Below are 14,831 nucleotides of genomic sequence, written 5' to 3'. Positions count from 1 at the left end.
GGCAGTTCGTCGAATAAGTTCCTCGAACCGCGCTCGTGTGGACAGGGTCTAAAACTCCATTCGTACAAAACTTTGAGGTTCTAAAAGTGGCTCCATTGGTTTCCTCGTAGAATTGTCTGCTGGAAGCACCCTGTACAATTTCGCCTGTATATTGCATATCGACGGTGTAAGTCGGCCATCACATAACTCGGTTTGCGAACGTCGCAGACTTCCTAGCATACTTCATTTTTTAAACGGAAACCTACTCAACGGCAATTCTTAAAACTGTCGTGATTTTTCTTCTCTATGTGAGGAAAAATCTGCAAAAACTTCAAGAAATGATGTCAATTTGTTCTCCTTTAAAAAAATATTATAGAGGCGGAGATTTTCAGACACCGCAAACGAGTTATGTGATTGCCGACTTACACTGTCGATATGTATGTATCTATGGTTACGCACCATCACTTGTCTCCTTGTTCTTCTCACGTATATATGTCGCAGGCAAATAGTGAAATCAGGCATTTTGTCAAATGCCTCGGCAGATAGTCAAATTTTGACGGTCTACAAAATTTTGTGAATTTATGGCGAGGAGCTCACGATTTTTCACTATTTTTGGGAAAATAACTCATGAATCCTACGAACTCTTTTTGTCTCTTCCTCTTCAATTGCTTCTCATATTTTTAAATGTTGAAACTCCAAAAATTCTGTATTTTACGACCTGCTGAAAATTTCAAGATCAGTGTCTCTTCAGGAGCTAAAAATTGTTTAAAATACTATTGTGTGTGCAAATTTTTACTGAGAGTTTCTTCTTGCAGGAGCAATGAATGGTTTTGTCTGAAATCAGGAAGAGAATCAGAATTTCAATCTAAGTTATAATATTTGACTATTTGCCTAGGCATTTGACAAAATGTCTGATTCTACTTTTTGCCTGCGACATATACACGCTCATCTGATATGGCTAGTTTTGTCGTTATTCTCTTCCCTTTCCCCCCCTCTTCCCTGAACACCCCTTAAAATTTAAAATGTGGCCAAAAAAACAGGAAAAAAACACATTGGATCTAGAGTCCAGACTCTTGAAAAACATTGGCAAGAAAAAATACTCTTGATTCAATCGGACTTTTGCCTGAATCAAAACGAAAGCCGCTTAAATTAAGAAGCTTGGTTCTTGATTTAAGCTATGATTGAATCAAGAGTACTTTTTCTTGTCTATGTTTTTAGGAGTCTGGACTCTAGATCCAATGTGCTTTTTTCCCAGTGAACATCAAAATTGCAATTTTAGACAAAAATTTCATGTCCGACCTCTCAAATCGACTCGATCCACTGTGCGCTGGCGGCGGCTCGGCCGATCAATGTGTGTGTAACACCATGCGAGCCCACTTAGACGACGTGTCCCTTTGAAGACTTCGCTGATGCCGATGTTATCAATGAGTCTGTTTCAAACTTCAGCCGAAGCAAAAATAAAACGACGATGAAACTACAAAAACGCTTGCCTCAGCTCTGCCGTGCTAAGATTAATAAACGCCGAATGAGCCGCCAGGCGATGCCGAATGGATCGCATTGGCAAAAAGGATCCAGCGCGATTACAATGATGTAAACATGCTGCTACATCATGAGTATCTAGAAATCTCCACCGAAAGAAAATTGAAGTTGATTTAACATTCTAGACGTAAAAAAAAAAAAAAAAAAAAAAAAAAAAAAAAAAAAAAAAAAAAGTGCAAGAGTTATAAAATGCCGATTTACCCGCCGCAGCGGCTAGTTTTACATCTCGGAATCGCTGAAGTGACTATCGCAGCGGGTAATTCAGCATTTTTTAAGTTCTCGCACATTTTTTTTTACATTAAGAATTTTAAATCAACTTCCCTTTTTTTCGGTGAAATTGAAATGGTTTTGGCTTCCCACCAAAAAATGGTTAAATTTAAAGTAAAATGCTTGCGTACATTTTAATACTGTACTCATAACAAAAAGAAAATGTTGCACCATTTTGAAGACACTGTAATTACGCTGATTCCTTTTTGCTTAATGCGATCCAATATCCTTCTGCAAATCACAAATTTTCAGGAAAATTTGCACTTCAAAAAACTTAATTTCAACACATGTCAATCAAATTTAAATAAAAAAGATGTCACTTTTCAATTGCTAAGTATTTGACAGTTACATATCTGACTATTTTGGTTCCCACCCTTGATATTGACCTACTCAATATTTTTCCCGCCTTCGTAGACTTCGTCTCGACTTCGTGGAGACGAGGCCTGAGGACGGCAGAAAACGAGGTCACACATCCGAGGGAAACGGGAGCTCTTTGAGCAAAATCGAGAGCCGAGCACAAATTAAGTTGGATTTTTGACAGAGGAGCCAAAGAGGCCTACTCCGATTGAAAGGCGGTAGGCGTTAAGGCACTTGTTCAGCGGGGGTTATTCATGAAGCTCGTCCTCAGACGGGAGTTTTTCGCCGTGAGCCGCGCGCTAAGCCGACAGGAGTATAAATGGGCTCGCCAGGAGTACAACGCACCCGGGGTGGGATTACACACTCTTTGCGTTCATTTTACGTGTCACTCACCGCCCCACCGCGTTGTCATGATGATTACCGCCGTGCTAAGGAAACACGCCGTATGAATATTCGAGAGTTGCCAAATTTCCTCCGATAAAATGTTCATTTTTGAAGAGAGTTATGAATATTTTTCCTTGAAATTTTCTGACAATTTAGATCAAATTACGAACAAAATTATCTGAAAAATTGACAGAAAAATATTCAGAAATTTTCCTATAAATTAGCGATTTGTTAACGGAAATTTGACAACGCCTGAAGGTGCATACGATGTTTTTCCTTAGCACGGCAGATTACCCCTCGCACCGAGTTTCTCGCCTAAAAGAGCCCAAGGATCCAAACGAATATTTTTACAGGAGTTTAATATGCCGCGTTAAGGAAAAACGTCGTATGAACATTCGAGAGTTGCCAAATGGATTGCATTTTGCAAAAAGGAACCAGGAGCATTGCAATGTTGCTAAGATTGTTGCACCCTCTTTCGTCTTGGAAGAAAACACTGATTATCTATTGCCAGTTTCTATTTTACTCGCTGAAAACAATGAATCTACGACAAAAATTACCATGTCAATTTCATCTTTTTTCATGATTTCAGGTATTATACTGCGAAAGGTGCATTTGGGCAATCTTAGCATCTTTGCATTGCTCGTGGTTCATTTTTGCAAAATGCAATCCAAATTTTCTCGGTTAAATGTTTATTTTTGAGGAGCGCTACGAATATTTTGCCCTGAAATTTTCAGGAACTTAGGTGAAATTGCGATTCTGAAAAGTTGGAAGAAAATATTACAAATCGTCTCTAGAATCCGTGATTCACCCAAGAAAATTTGGAAACGCCTGATAGCTCATACGGCGTTTTTCCTTAGCACGGCAGAATGGGGTATCAGGCACAGGCACTCGGTCATATTTTTGGACCGCGTTGATCAAATAGGATTGACAGGAACCAATCCACATTTTCGAAAAAATCGATTTAAGAATGTTTTTTAGTTTCACTAGCCGTAAATTTTCTGCTGCCAAAAACTGAATGTCTAAAAACAGGCGTTTTTCCTAAACACGACAGTGTACATGAAATTGGTCATACCGGCATCGACTCGTTGAACGACATACATAATTTAAAATATCGTAGATCGGCAAGTCATTAACCCTTGAGTGTGAAGATGTTCAGATATAATGACAGACCGACCAATGGAGATGTTGCATGTGTGAGAGATTTGCGATTTGACTGCTGTTTCTTATGTAAAAGTTCTCGAGAAATAAGATGGTGCCACTGGTTTTCTCTGAAATCAACTCCCAAACTCAAAAAAAACTCTCAAGTTGAGGCCAAAATGGAGGAGATATCCCGCCCTACCCTGAGAGTCCACCTCTACATCAAGACAAACTCTCCATGCAAAGATAGGGAGCAAATACATTAGCAGGGTTGCCGTGTTTTCAGTTTTGGAGTCCCAAAATGAAGTGGCAGCCCTGTCAATGTATTTGCTCCCTATCTTTGCATGGAGAGTTTGTCTTGATGTAGAGGTGGACTCTCAGGATAGCGTGAGATATCCCCTCCATTTTGACCTCACTTTGAGAGCTTTTTTTGAGCTTGGGAGATGATTTCAGAGAAAACCAGTGGCACCATCGTGTTTCTCGCGAACTTTTACATAAGAGCCAACAGTCAAATCGCAGATTCCTCACACATGCAACATCTCCATTTTCCCCAATATGTCACCCCTCCCCCATTTATATATTGAGGAAAGAATGGATGGATGCCTACCTGTGAGTGGATGTACTTGGAGTAGCGGCGGCTGTTGATGACGGTGATGACGAGGAGGTTGGCGACGAGGATGCTGAGGGAGAGGGTGGCGATGAAGAAGGCCTGCGTGAGGCCCAGCGCCGTCAAAAGCCGGCGGCCGAGAGGGCGAGCACGTGAAGTTGTCCAGAGGCGGCGCCGCCAGCAGCGTCGTCTTGCTCTCCACGCTCCGCATCGCGCACTCACGATCTCCAGACGCCCCGAGTCCTAAACGGCATCCGACCGCGTTGAAGTAAGGGTGATCTCGACGGAATACTTAGACGATCTAGACGCTTATCGACGGAGTAGTTAAGAGATCTTAACGCTGAGCGACGGAGTAGTTAGAAGATCTCCACGCTGAGCGACGAAGTGGTTAGAAGATCTCCACGCTGAGCGACAGAGTGGTTAGAAGATCTCCACGTCTACCGACGGAGTAGTTAGAAGATCCCAACGCTGAGCGATGGAGTAGTTCGAAGATCTCTACGGCTGAGCGACGGAGTGGTTAGAAGATCTCCACGCTTACCGACGGATAAGTTTGGAGATCACCACGCTGACCGATGGATTAGGTCGAAGATCTCCACGCTGAGCGATGGAGTAGTTCGAAGATCTCCACGCTGAGCGATGGAGTGGTTCGAAGATCTCCACGTTGAGCGACGGAGTAGTTAGGAGAAATCCACGCTTACCGACGGAGTGGTTAGAAGATCCCCACGCTGAGTGACGGAGTAGTTAGGAGATCTCCACGCTGAGCGACGGAGTAGTTTGGAGATCTCCACGCTGAGCGACGAAGTAGGTAAAAAATCTCCACGCTGAGCAACGGAGTATTTGGAAGGTCTCCAGACACCGAGAGACTCAAAGGCGGGACGCGGCTTGAAAAGTAAGCGATTGAAGTAGGACGATCTCAAAAGAGGGATTCAGAGTTAATTATTCACGTCCTCCAAAGGGGTATTTAGGATTCGCTTGGAGATCTCCACGTTGGACGATGGAACAATTGGAGGATCTCCAGACGCCGAGAGCAGTGACAGCGGAATCGTATTCGATCAAAGATTTGACGATCTCCGGGAAGGGATTTAGAAGTCAATTGGCGATCTCAACGCTGGACGATGGAGCAATTGGAGGATATCCAGATGCTAAGAATTTTAACAGCGGATGGATATTAGATGAACTCTGGGGAGGGATTTTGAGTCAATCGGCTGAAAATAGCTACGCTGGACAAAGAAACTTATTGCAGGCCGGCCTGTGTTTTGCTTTGAGCGCAGATTGAGGCACGAAGTTCATTGGAGATTAGACATCAAAACAAAGGCTAAGTATATCACTGAATATTAGTGGATACATGGACAAGAGAAACTCAAAATATTAGCATTTTGTAGTTCGCGCACCGGAGTGAGAAATACTCTCGATCGTTCTATTCGAACAGGAGCCTTAATTTTGCTTCTCACTATCTTAGGTATATAACGAGATAAATAGTAAACTTAGAAAACACACAGCCGAAAAACCACGAGCCATTTTAATCTTGCTGTTGAATTGTTGCCTATCTAAATTCAATGAAGGCACTTCGAATATTCTGCATCGTTAAAGTGGAAATTGTAAAATAAATCCTTGCAACGCATCTGGACGCATCGAACATGTTTGAAGCACCGGGCGCACTGCCATGACATCGCTGTCTAACAACCGAAACATCCAAAGCTCGAGCCTTGGCGCATATTTGAGATTCTCCAGCGCGCTTGCCGGGTCTTTTCAGCGAATTTTCCATTCCCTCACGACTCACTCAACCATTTTCCACTCTCACTCCAGGCCGGCTAGTCTGGAGCGACAAACGGGGAACGAACGGGACGCGACCGGAAATTGGCTCCCGCGTTTTCTGTCATTTTATTACGTCACTTCCGGTGCGAGCTGTGCTTCGCCTTTTACCGCGGTTCCGCAATGACGTCACCGTGTGGTCCTGCACGCAGCACCAGCTAAGATGGTCTCCATACGGTAGCTACTAATAGTGTAGATTATTCCTTATGCCCGTTTGTGATCTCGTGATTTGCGCCTGAAAAGAAACAGAAAAACACGAAGGAAATTAAAACCTCATAAATTGATAAGGCACATTCTGCCGTGCTAAGGAAGAATGCCGTATGAGCCCCCTGACGTTACCAAGTTTCTTCCGATAAAACCCGAATTTACTGGGGAAATTGAACACTAGACAAGGTACGAATTTAAGTAATCTGATACATGCTCCTTGGCCAGAATTTCACGTAGAACACGATTCGCGCAAAGAAAATTTCTGAAACCAACTCCTAACGAAGGTATTAACGTTTTCATTTCACATTGGTTACGAGGAATTTGAACTGCCCGCTCACAAGAACTCAAAGCTCTACGTGAGTCAAATCGCGCATTACAACGGTTTCAGCAAGCTTTTCAATCGAGTAATGTTCATTTCCCACCATGTGTTTTTCAAATTATAAGTAATTGCTATAGCTGAGCCAAAGCGCCAAGATTGAGGTTGCCAGATTTTTATATCGCTGAGACTGTCATGATAACGTTTAGCGCGCGATGTGAGTCATGTAGAGCATTGAGTATATTCATGAGCGGGTGGTTTGAATTTACGCATCAAGAATCATTAAATATCTTCCTAAGGAGTTGATTTCGATCATTTTCGTCGTGCACATCGTGTTTTTCGTGAAATTTTGGGTAAGGAACATAAATCACAATGCTGAAATTTGTACCTTGTCTAGTGGTCCATTGTGAATATTATTTTCCAAAATTTTCAGACCATTTTGTACGCAATATGATCTATTATTTTTGAAAATTTCAAGGAAAAATATGCATAAATTTTGTCACAAATCATGTTTTTATCCAAGGAAACTTCGCAACTCTCGAATGTTCATACAGCGCTCCTCCTTGCAGTATTGATGACTAAAGTGAGACAGAGGCGGATCCAAGAGTTTGGCAACACCAGATTTCCTCCATTTAAACCTATGCTAAATCATCGATTCTTGTCGGAGCACTTGACCTCTCCAAGAATCGATACATTTCCATAGGTTTACATGGAGAAAAGGCAATGTTGCCAATTTGTTGGATCCGCCAATGGATGAGAAACTACGCAACTTAAACTCGGTGTTTCAAAATATCTACTCCTAGCTCATTTTTTGAAGATAAACAAGCCAACTTTAAAGCTTGAATTTTCTACAGAATATTTTACTATTCCAGAAGATAAATCAAGGAATTTTTCAAGATTAGCGATACCTGGTTTTTCAAAAAAAAAAAATGAAGTATGACAGGAGGTTTGCAGCGTCGCAAAAGGAGTAACGCAGTTTCGCTCCTTAGCCATCGGTATTATTAATCAAAACTCGATAAAGTTTCACGGATAAAATGAAATTGCTGGTTTAATAATATTGTAGTTAAAAAGTGTCCAACGCGTTTGAAATGAAGTTTTACTATAAAGAAATGCTAATCTAACCACTTCCGTGCTTAGTTTAGCTTTCCTCTATTCTAAAATGTGCATTTCAAACATGTCGGACATATTTTTAAAACTTTTTCAAAGCTCTGTTGCATCAAAGTGACGCGTTTCTGGAAGATTTTATACGATATATTCTCCGCTTGATTTTCGGCGTCTCCCACGTGCCGTAATCCGTTTTTCCAAATATCATCTATCATCAAAAAAGTTGTCGCAATTTAAAAATTCGGGAACGTTCGTAACTTCAGTTTCCGAAGACGTGCGTCCTTGAAAACACAAAAAATGAACAGTATACGCTAAAAAAATACGCACTTACGAAGAGTTTCAGCAACTTATGACAAAATAACGAGGAATTACATCAATAATTTAATAGAAACAAATGGCAGCTTTGGAAGCTCATATCTTACTTATGAAGCGTTACCGTGCATATGTGCACAGAAAAAGTCATATTTTGAGCCGAAAAATGGAGATGTGGCATGTGTGAGGAATTTGCGATTTGACTGTTGATTCTTATGTAAAAGTTTGCGAGAAACACGATGGTGCCACTGGTTTTCTCTGAAATCAATTCCCAAGCTCAAAAAAAGCTCTCAAGTTGAGGCCAAAATGGAAGGGATATCCCACGCTATCCTGAGAGTTCACCTCTATATCAAAACAAACTCTCCATGCAAAGATAGGGAGTAAATACATTGACAGGGCTGCCACTTTATTTGGGGACTCTAAAACTGAAAACGCGGCATCACTGCTAATGTATTTAATCCCTATCTTTGCATGGAGAGTTTGTCTTGATGTAGAGGTGGACTCTCAGGAAAGCGTGGGATATCCCCTCCATTTTGGCCTCAACTTGAGAGCTTTTTCTGAGCTTGGGAGATGATTTCAGAGAAAACCAGTGGCACAATAGCGTTTCTCGCGAACTTTCACATAAGAATCAACAGTCAAATCGCAAATTCCTCACACATGCAACATCTTCATTGATCCAGAAAGTTAAGTAAGTTAACTTCCAGACACCCTGTATTTTGGAGCCATGGAATTGAGTTGAGTTAGGTTAGGCTGATTGATTCAAATACGGCCCAGTCCGGTTTAAATTCCGATTGAGTCGCGTTTCCGTGTAAATCTCAGTCCGAAGTTGGAGTGCATTCTAAACCGCATCACCAACCCGAGTAGCGAGGAACTTCCGCCAAGCAACTTAAAATTGGGTGACCGCCGCTTTGGGCCACAGCTGCTGTGTTCTTGTAAAATTTTAGAGGGTGAGGGCGGGGGTCAGTGTCTTTAAGGCGAGACCGATATCGAAGGAAACAGAACCGTGGGGCTGGAGGAAGCGGTGGGGGAGGGGGTGAAAACGGTGACGGACAATTGCGAGAAGCGTCGAGTCTTGAAACTTGACCATAGTCGCGAACGGCGAGATATTTCAGGTTCCTCGAGTTTTCGGCGGTGGCGGGAAAGTTTTGAGGACAAAACTCACAAAATAAAAAACTAGTAAATCTATCGGGAACGTTGATGAATAAAACAAATTAGTTTTGTTTTAGTTAGGTAATTTATTACGACGATCAGCATCTAGGCTCTTTACGTCGGAGACCAGGATTATACCTTTGATTTTTAAATTTACTAGCTTAAAGAGCTTTAAAATTTACGGTAGTTACTTTTGAATCGTCAGAACTTAAAGGATGGATGTTTGGAGGGGATAATTTTGAATTATGATGCGTGTAGCATAAGTTTTTGTGCAAGAAAGAAAAACATAGTAAGGGGTATGGGGAGAGTGTTGACATAAAGAGGAAAATGGAGACCTAGAAAAACCACAAATTTCCCTACAATTCGTATTTTATCAAGGGAAATTTCGAAAACGCCAGAGGGATTATACGGCGTTCTCCCGCTTCAGTCTTGGCCTGAAGTTGGAAGTAAATGACGGTTTTAAGCGTGCCAATAGGGCTTGCTTTTTGAAATCACTCGGATGTACCATAGCACAGCACACCGATCAACCAATGCTATTCAACGGGCCGTCCAAATATTTTTTTCCTCGGACCCGTTTTCTTGTCTTTGAACCATTATACTGTCAAGCCCTGATGGTCTCTTACCAAAAAACCGAATGAACTGCTAATTGGGAACCCTTGAGAACATTTTCCGGTCAAAACCGTATTATTTCATTTGACAAAAACCTCATAGAAGCTTTCTTACGCTCGGAGGACTCAACTCTAGAACCTTCTTTCCCGCCAAAACTGTTTAGCCAATGAGCGTCTTGCACTGCAAGTGCAATCTGTGATGAGCCTCGTGACTCTTTATACCATGTACTAACCGTGGCCCCTGCAGAAATCCACTCAAACCACTGCAGTTATCTCCCGATATAGCTTTGGGTGTCAGGTTTCGAGCAAGGCAATAAAAGACGGCGAGGAGAGGGTCGCCTCGTCGAACCTATTATCTTCCACGCCCGATTAACCATTCACCGTGACGCCAGGATCCACCAAATTTTCACAAAAATTGTTTTCCGTCTATTTAGCGAGTTTTTCCTTACTTTCCGTTAAAGTAGAAATAAAAAGAGACCTCATTTGTAAAAATCGGCCGAATAGGAGAGAAGTTACAGTTCGAAATCCACAGAGATTAACTCAACGCGATTTCGATGCACGGCAGTTCGCCCAAATCACGGTCGTGCGAAATGCCGCATATCAGCTTAAAATCAAGATAATTGGACGGAATCTTTAAAATCAATTTACATTCAACGTTCAAGAATTAATATTTTCTCCCAAATTTAGCAAAAAGTACCAATTGATGCAAATAACAAAGACGTGAAAATAGTAGGTATGTGTCCAACATTTTAGTTATTCGGCACGCTTTTCCAACATATTCATGTTGGATTTTTCTGCTTGTTTTTATTTGATTCTTATTGGTCCAATCGTTCCCGACCAAAGAAAGATTGGACAAATGAGAGTCGGGTATGAAAATCTTTTCATTTTTTTGGTCGTTCTTTAGTCGAAGCGGGCCTAAGAGAGGGTGAAGCGCCCTTTGGGGGTTGGGCCGCGTAGCGGCCAGGGAGCACAGCCCCCTAGTAAGAATCTCTGAATCCACACAACCGCCGGATATGGCTCTCAAGATTTGTCAATCCACCCCTGTCTCAGAGAGACCTCCCATAACTTTCACAATGAGGTACGTCAGGATTTGAGGTCGAGTCTACTCAGTCATTGTGTCTCGAACTTTTCAAAGTCGAAATTTCCGGAGAAGCGCGTGGCAGCGCTGCATAATTGAGCCGGGAACCTTTATTGTTTATGCATCAAACCGGGATTGAGGTTCCCGCTGTCCTAATTTACAATCCCCCGGAGATGAAAGCAGAGAATAGCGGTTTAAATTCCATTCAAACGGAGCTAAGACCACCGTTTTACGATGCGATGGAACCTCGCACCTGCCGAGTCATCTCCGACGATTTGCATAAGTCTCGCGAGCTGGAAATATTAAATTAGGGGTCGCGAAAGGGATGGGGTGGGGGTGGGGTCGGGGGCCGGTCGTGGACCCTCCAATACGCAACTGCGAATGAACGAAAAGCGGAGTATTGTTACGCGATGAGTTTGGTCTGTCGGCGAGATCGGATGCATTTCCGGACAGAATGTTCAGAGACTCATTGTCAGAGGGCTGATTGTTGAAATGCATAGACACAGCGATAGGCAAAGAAGACATATCTACCGTGCATTGCAAAAACGCCGTAAACGCTATTTTACTTTTTTTGGAAACAATGTATCATAGCAGAAAAACTTGTGTACCGTGGGACAATGTTTTTACAGAATTCTTTTACATAGCTTTTTCTGAGCTTGGGAGTTAATTTTAGCGAAAACCAAAGGCACCATCGTGTTTCTCGCGAACTGTTTCATAAGAATCAACAGTCAAATCGCAAATTCCTTACACATGCAACATCTCCATTGTTGAAAAATTTAAAATCGAAACGCTCTCTCGTCTTATCCGAACCTAATCAGTGAGGAACCAAAAGCGCAGCAGGATTCGCACGTCCTGCGCTGTGATTAAATTTGCAAGCTCAAGAATCCGCGACTCTACGCGTGCTGAACTCTCATCCTGAAAAAAACGCTCCATGAACATTAGAACATTGCCAAATGTCTCGTCATTAAAGATGAATTTTCTGGGCAAGCTATGCATTTTTCTATGCGGAAGTTTTAAATAGTTTTGTTCGCAATTTCACCAGAACACTGCAAATGGAGAGTTTGCATGCGCATTTTTTATTGCTTCATCTGAAAGTGCTTAGAGAGCTGATTTCGCAGATTTTTATGATTATTTCTGATCTGGTAAATAGTATAAAATTAGATCTAAATGCAAGAAAATGCACTGCCTAGTGACGTCATCTGGTGGCATCTCTGATTTAAACACACGTATTTTAGCAGATTAGATCAATTTGTTTTATCTTCTCCAATAATTGTTCAATTTGGGAACCAAGGGTATCCTCGTGATCAGTTCATTCAGTAAATTCCACTGAAACACGAAATACATCAAAATTCAGACACCTGCAAATTTTCTGTTACTAAACTCTCAGTATAAAGGGACTCTAGATTTCAACTCCGTACCACCGGCAATCTGGCAAAATGCGAATGCTCACACGGTGTTCCTCCTCGGCGAAACAGCGTGGCGCTCCCGTGTTATTAAACGTGTTATTTTCGCCTTAACACTCGTCTCCCGCCAACCAGGCCCGCCGCAGAGAAAATGTATTTAAAGCTGGCTCCTCTCGGCCGAGGGGAGCGGAAATAATATGAATAAGGAAAAGAAAACAGCGTTTTCCGCCTTTGCGGATTATGAATGGCAGCCCTCCTCGCCCCTCACCCCCACCCTCTCCGCCCACCCCCGTCGGGGTGGCGGTGACAGTGGCGTCCCGCTAATTTTTATTTACGCAGCAATTTCCTCCCTCGGTTTTTGCCATTTCGACGGCTGCACCGCTCTCCAAGTCTCGATGCAGGTTCGCTTTGGAAAAAAATTGAATAATTTAACTTCAATGTAGGCTATGCATGGAGGATTTTTTGCACTTGAACCAAGTGCACGGAAAATGGATTGCTGATTCGACAGTTAAATTGTTGAAAAAGTATGTCCGATATGTTTCAAATGTGCATTTTACAATATTGGAGAGCTAATTTAAATCCTGAAAATTATTTTCAAAACAAATGGAATTTCTCTTAGATCGCCTGATGAATTCTTTGTGAATCAACTAGAATGCATTCGTAGTAAATATCCAATGGAAGTTCCACACGAAAAAAATGCTTATGACAATTGAATTGTTGAAAAAGTATGTCCAATATGTTTCGAATGTACATTTTACAATAGTGAAGAGCTAATTTAAATCCTGAAAATTATGCTCAAAACGAATGGAATTCCTCGTAGATCGACTAATAAATTATTTGTGAATCAATCAGAATGCATTCTTAGGTAATATCCAATGGAAGTTCCACACGAAAAAATGCTGATTCAACAATGCTGTATTTAAAAAAATATGTCCGACATGTTTCAAATGTACGTTTTACAATGAAGGAGAGCTAATTTAACCACGGCAATGGTTAAATTAGCATTTTTCCATAATAAATCTTCACTGAAACATGTCTGACAGTTTCTTTAAGCTACAAAATTGTTAAATCAGCCTTTTTTCCGGTGTGGAATTTCCATTGGGTATTTTCTACGGAAGTATTCTAGTTGATTTACACACTGAAAAAAAACTCCGGCCGTGGGAGCCACAATTACGGGCTATATAGACATACCGTCCGTTCCGGGCTCAAAGGCCGAAAATTCTGGCTGCTGGAGGCGTAGCTTCGATTGCTCCGGGTTCAGAGGCCGAAGCTACGGCTCCAGCAGCCGGAATTTTCGGCCTTTGAGCCCGGAACGGACGGTATGTCTATATAGCCCGTAATTGCGACTCCCACGGCCGGAGTTTTTTTTTTTTTTCAGTGCATAAACTTCATCAGTTGATTTAAAAGGAATTCTAGTTGTTTTAAAAATGATTTTTTGGATTGGTCAAGAGGATTTAAAAATAATTCCAGTTAATTTAAAAAAGAGTTCTAGTTGATTTAAAGAGAAATTTAGTTGATTTATAGAGTAATCAAGATTATTGGAATGGGTTTATGACCATTTCTGAGGGTTGCTAAATCAAAAGGAAGGAATTTAGCAGATTCAAAAGGAATTCCGGTTCATATGTTACAGGGATTGGCCACTAGACAAAGACAAGGTATGCGTTAAAGCATTACGTAACATGTTTAATATGTTTTGACAAGGGGAAAAAAATCACACAACGAGACTGTCATTCTTAATATATTGGAGCGGCTTCAATTTCTTATGATACTGTGCAATACCTCTGTTGTGAAATTAATGCGCCGTGGCACGCTGCGGCGCGGCGAGCGACCGGCCAGCGCATTGGTGCCTACAAACCTAAATGGATACTCCAAGCATTGCGCAATGCGTGAAGCATCCCTTTAGGTTTGTAGGTGTCAGTGCGCGTTTTGCGCTGGCAACACGCTGCTCCGCTCTGTGAAGTCTGGAAATTAACTCCTAAGCAAGATAGGATAGGTGTTTAAAATTAATATTGGTTAAATGGAAAAATGCAAACGAGGTCATTTGCATGATCTAACTTCCATTTGATCTGTGTCAGAAACACTTTAATACCTCGTTCAGGAATTGGTTTTCGAACTTTCCGCTATGTGAAAAGTTTTCTAGGTAAGCTTTTGAAAAGGTTACCTGTGACGATTTTTCCTAGTTCAGGCCTTGTCTAGTTGCCAATTTCAGTGGCTTCCAAAGGCATTTCAGAGGACTACACAGCTTTATCAGAGAATTCCTTTGAAGCCTCAAAGGAATTTCAGTCGATTTCAAGGGCGGTTCAGCAGATTCTAAGGAATTATGTGGGCCTCTTTTGGAAAATAGCTGTTTCACGGACAACTGTAAATGAATTGTATTTTGCAAAAAGGAACCATGATCATTCCAATGTTGCTATGATCGTGCAACTTTTTCCCCTTGCAAATTTAAACTGATCATCTAAACGATTTTAACCTAACTTTCAAACTTAATTATTTTAGTTTTGACTCTAATTTTAATTTTTGCAATTTCTTGGCTTTGTTTTCCCTTCGAAATGGTGTGGACCCAGCATCATTT

The 14,831-nt window shown here is 41.6% G+C and overlaps 1 protein-coding gene across 1 annotated transcript in view; it reads right to left on the bottom strand.

Annotated features, from left to right (window-relative positions):
• LOC109036102 (trace amine-associated receptor 8c) overlaps positions 1 to 14,831 on the bottom strand; it is a 165,629-nt gene that overhangs the window by 128,004 nt on the left and 22,794 nt on the right. Inside the window, 2 exon segments of the mRNA XM_019050053.2 lie at positions 4,271 to 4,408; positions 4,410 to 6,317. Coding sequence (XP_018905598.2) covers positions 4,271 to 4,408; positions 4,410 to 4,481 — 210 coding nt within the window. The 5' untranslated portion in view covers positions 4,482 to 6,317.

Source organism: Bemisia tabaci, chromosome 9, assembly GCF_918797505.1.
Source record: "Bemisia tabaci chromosome 9, PGI_BMITA_v3".
In the NCBI taxonomy this organism is placed as follows: domain Eukaryota; kingdom Metazoa; phylum Arthropoda; class Insecta; order Hemiptera; family Aleyrodidae; genus Bemisia; species Bemisia tabaci.
This window is presented reverse-complemented; position numbering and strand designations above follow the sequence as displayed.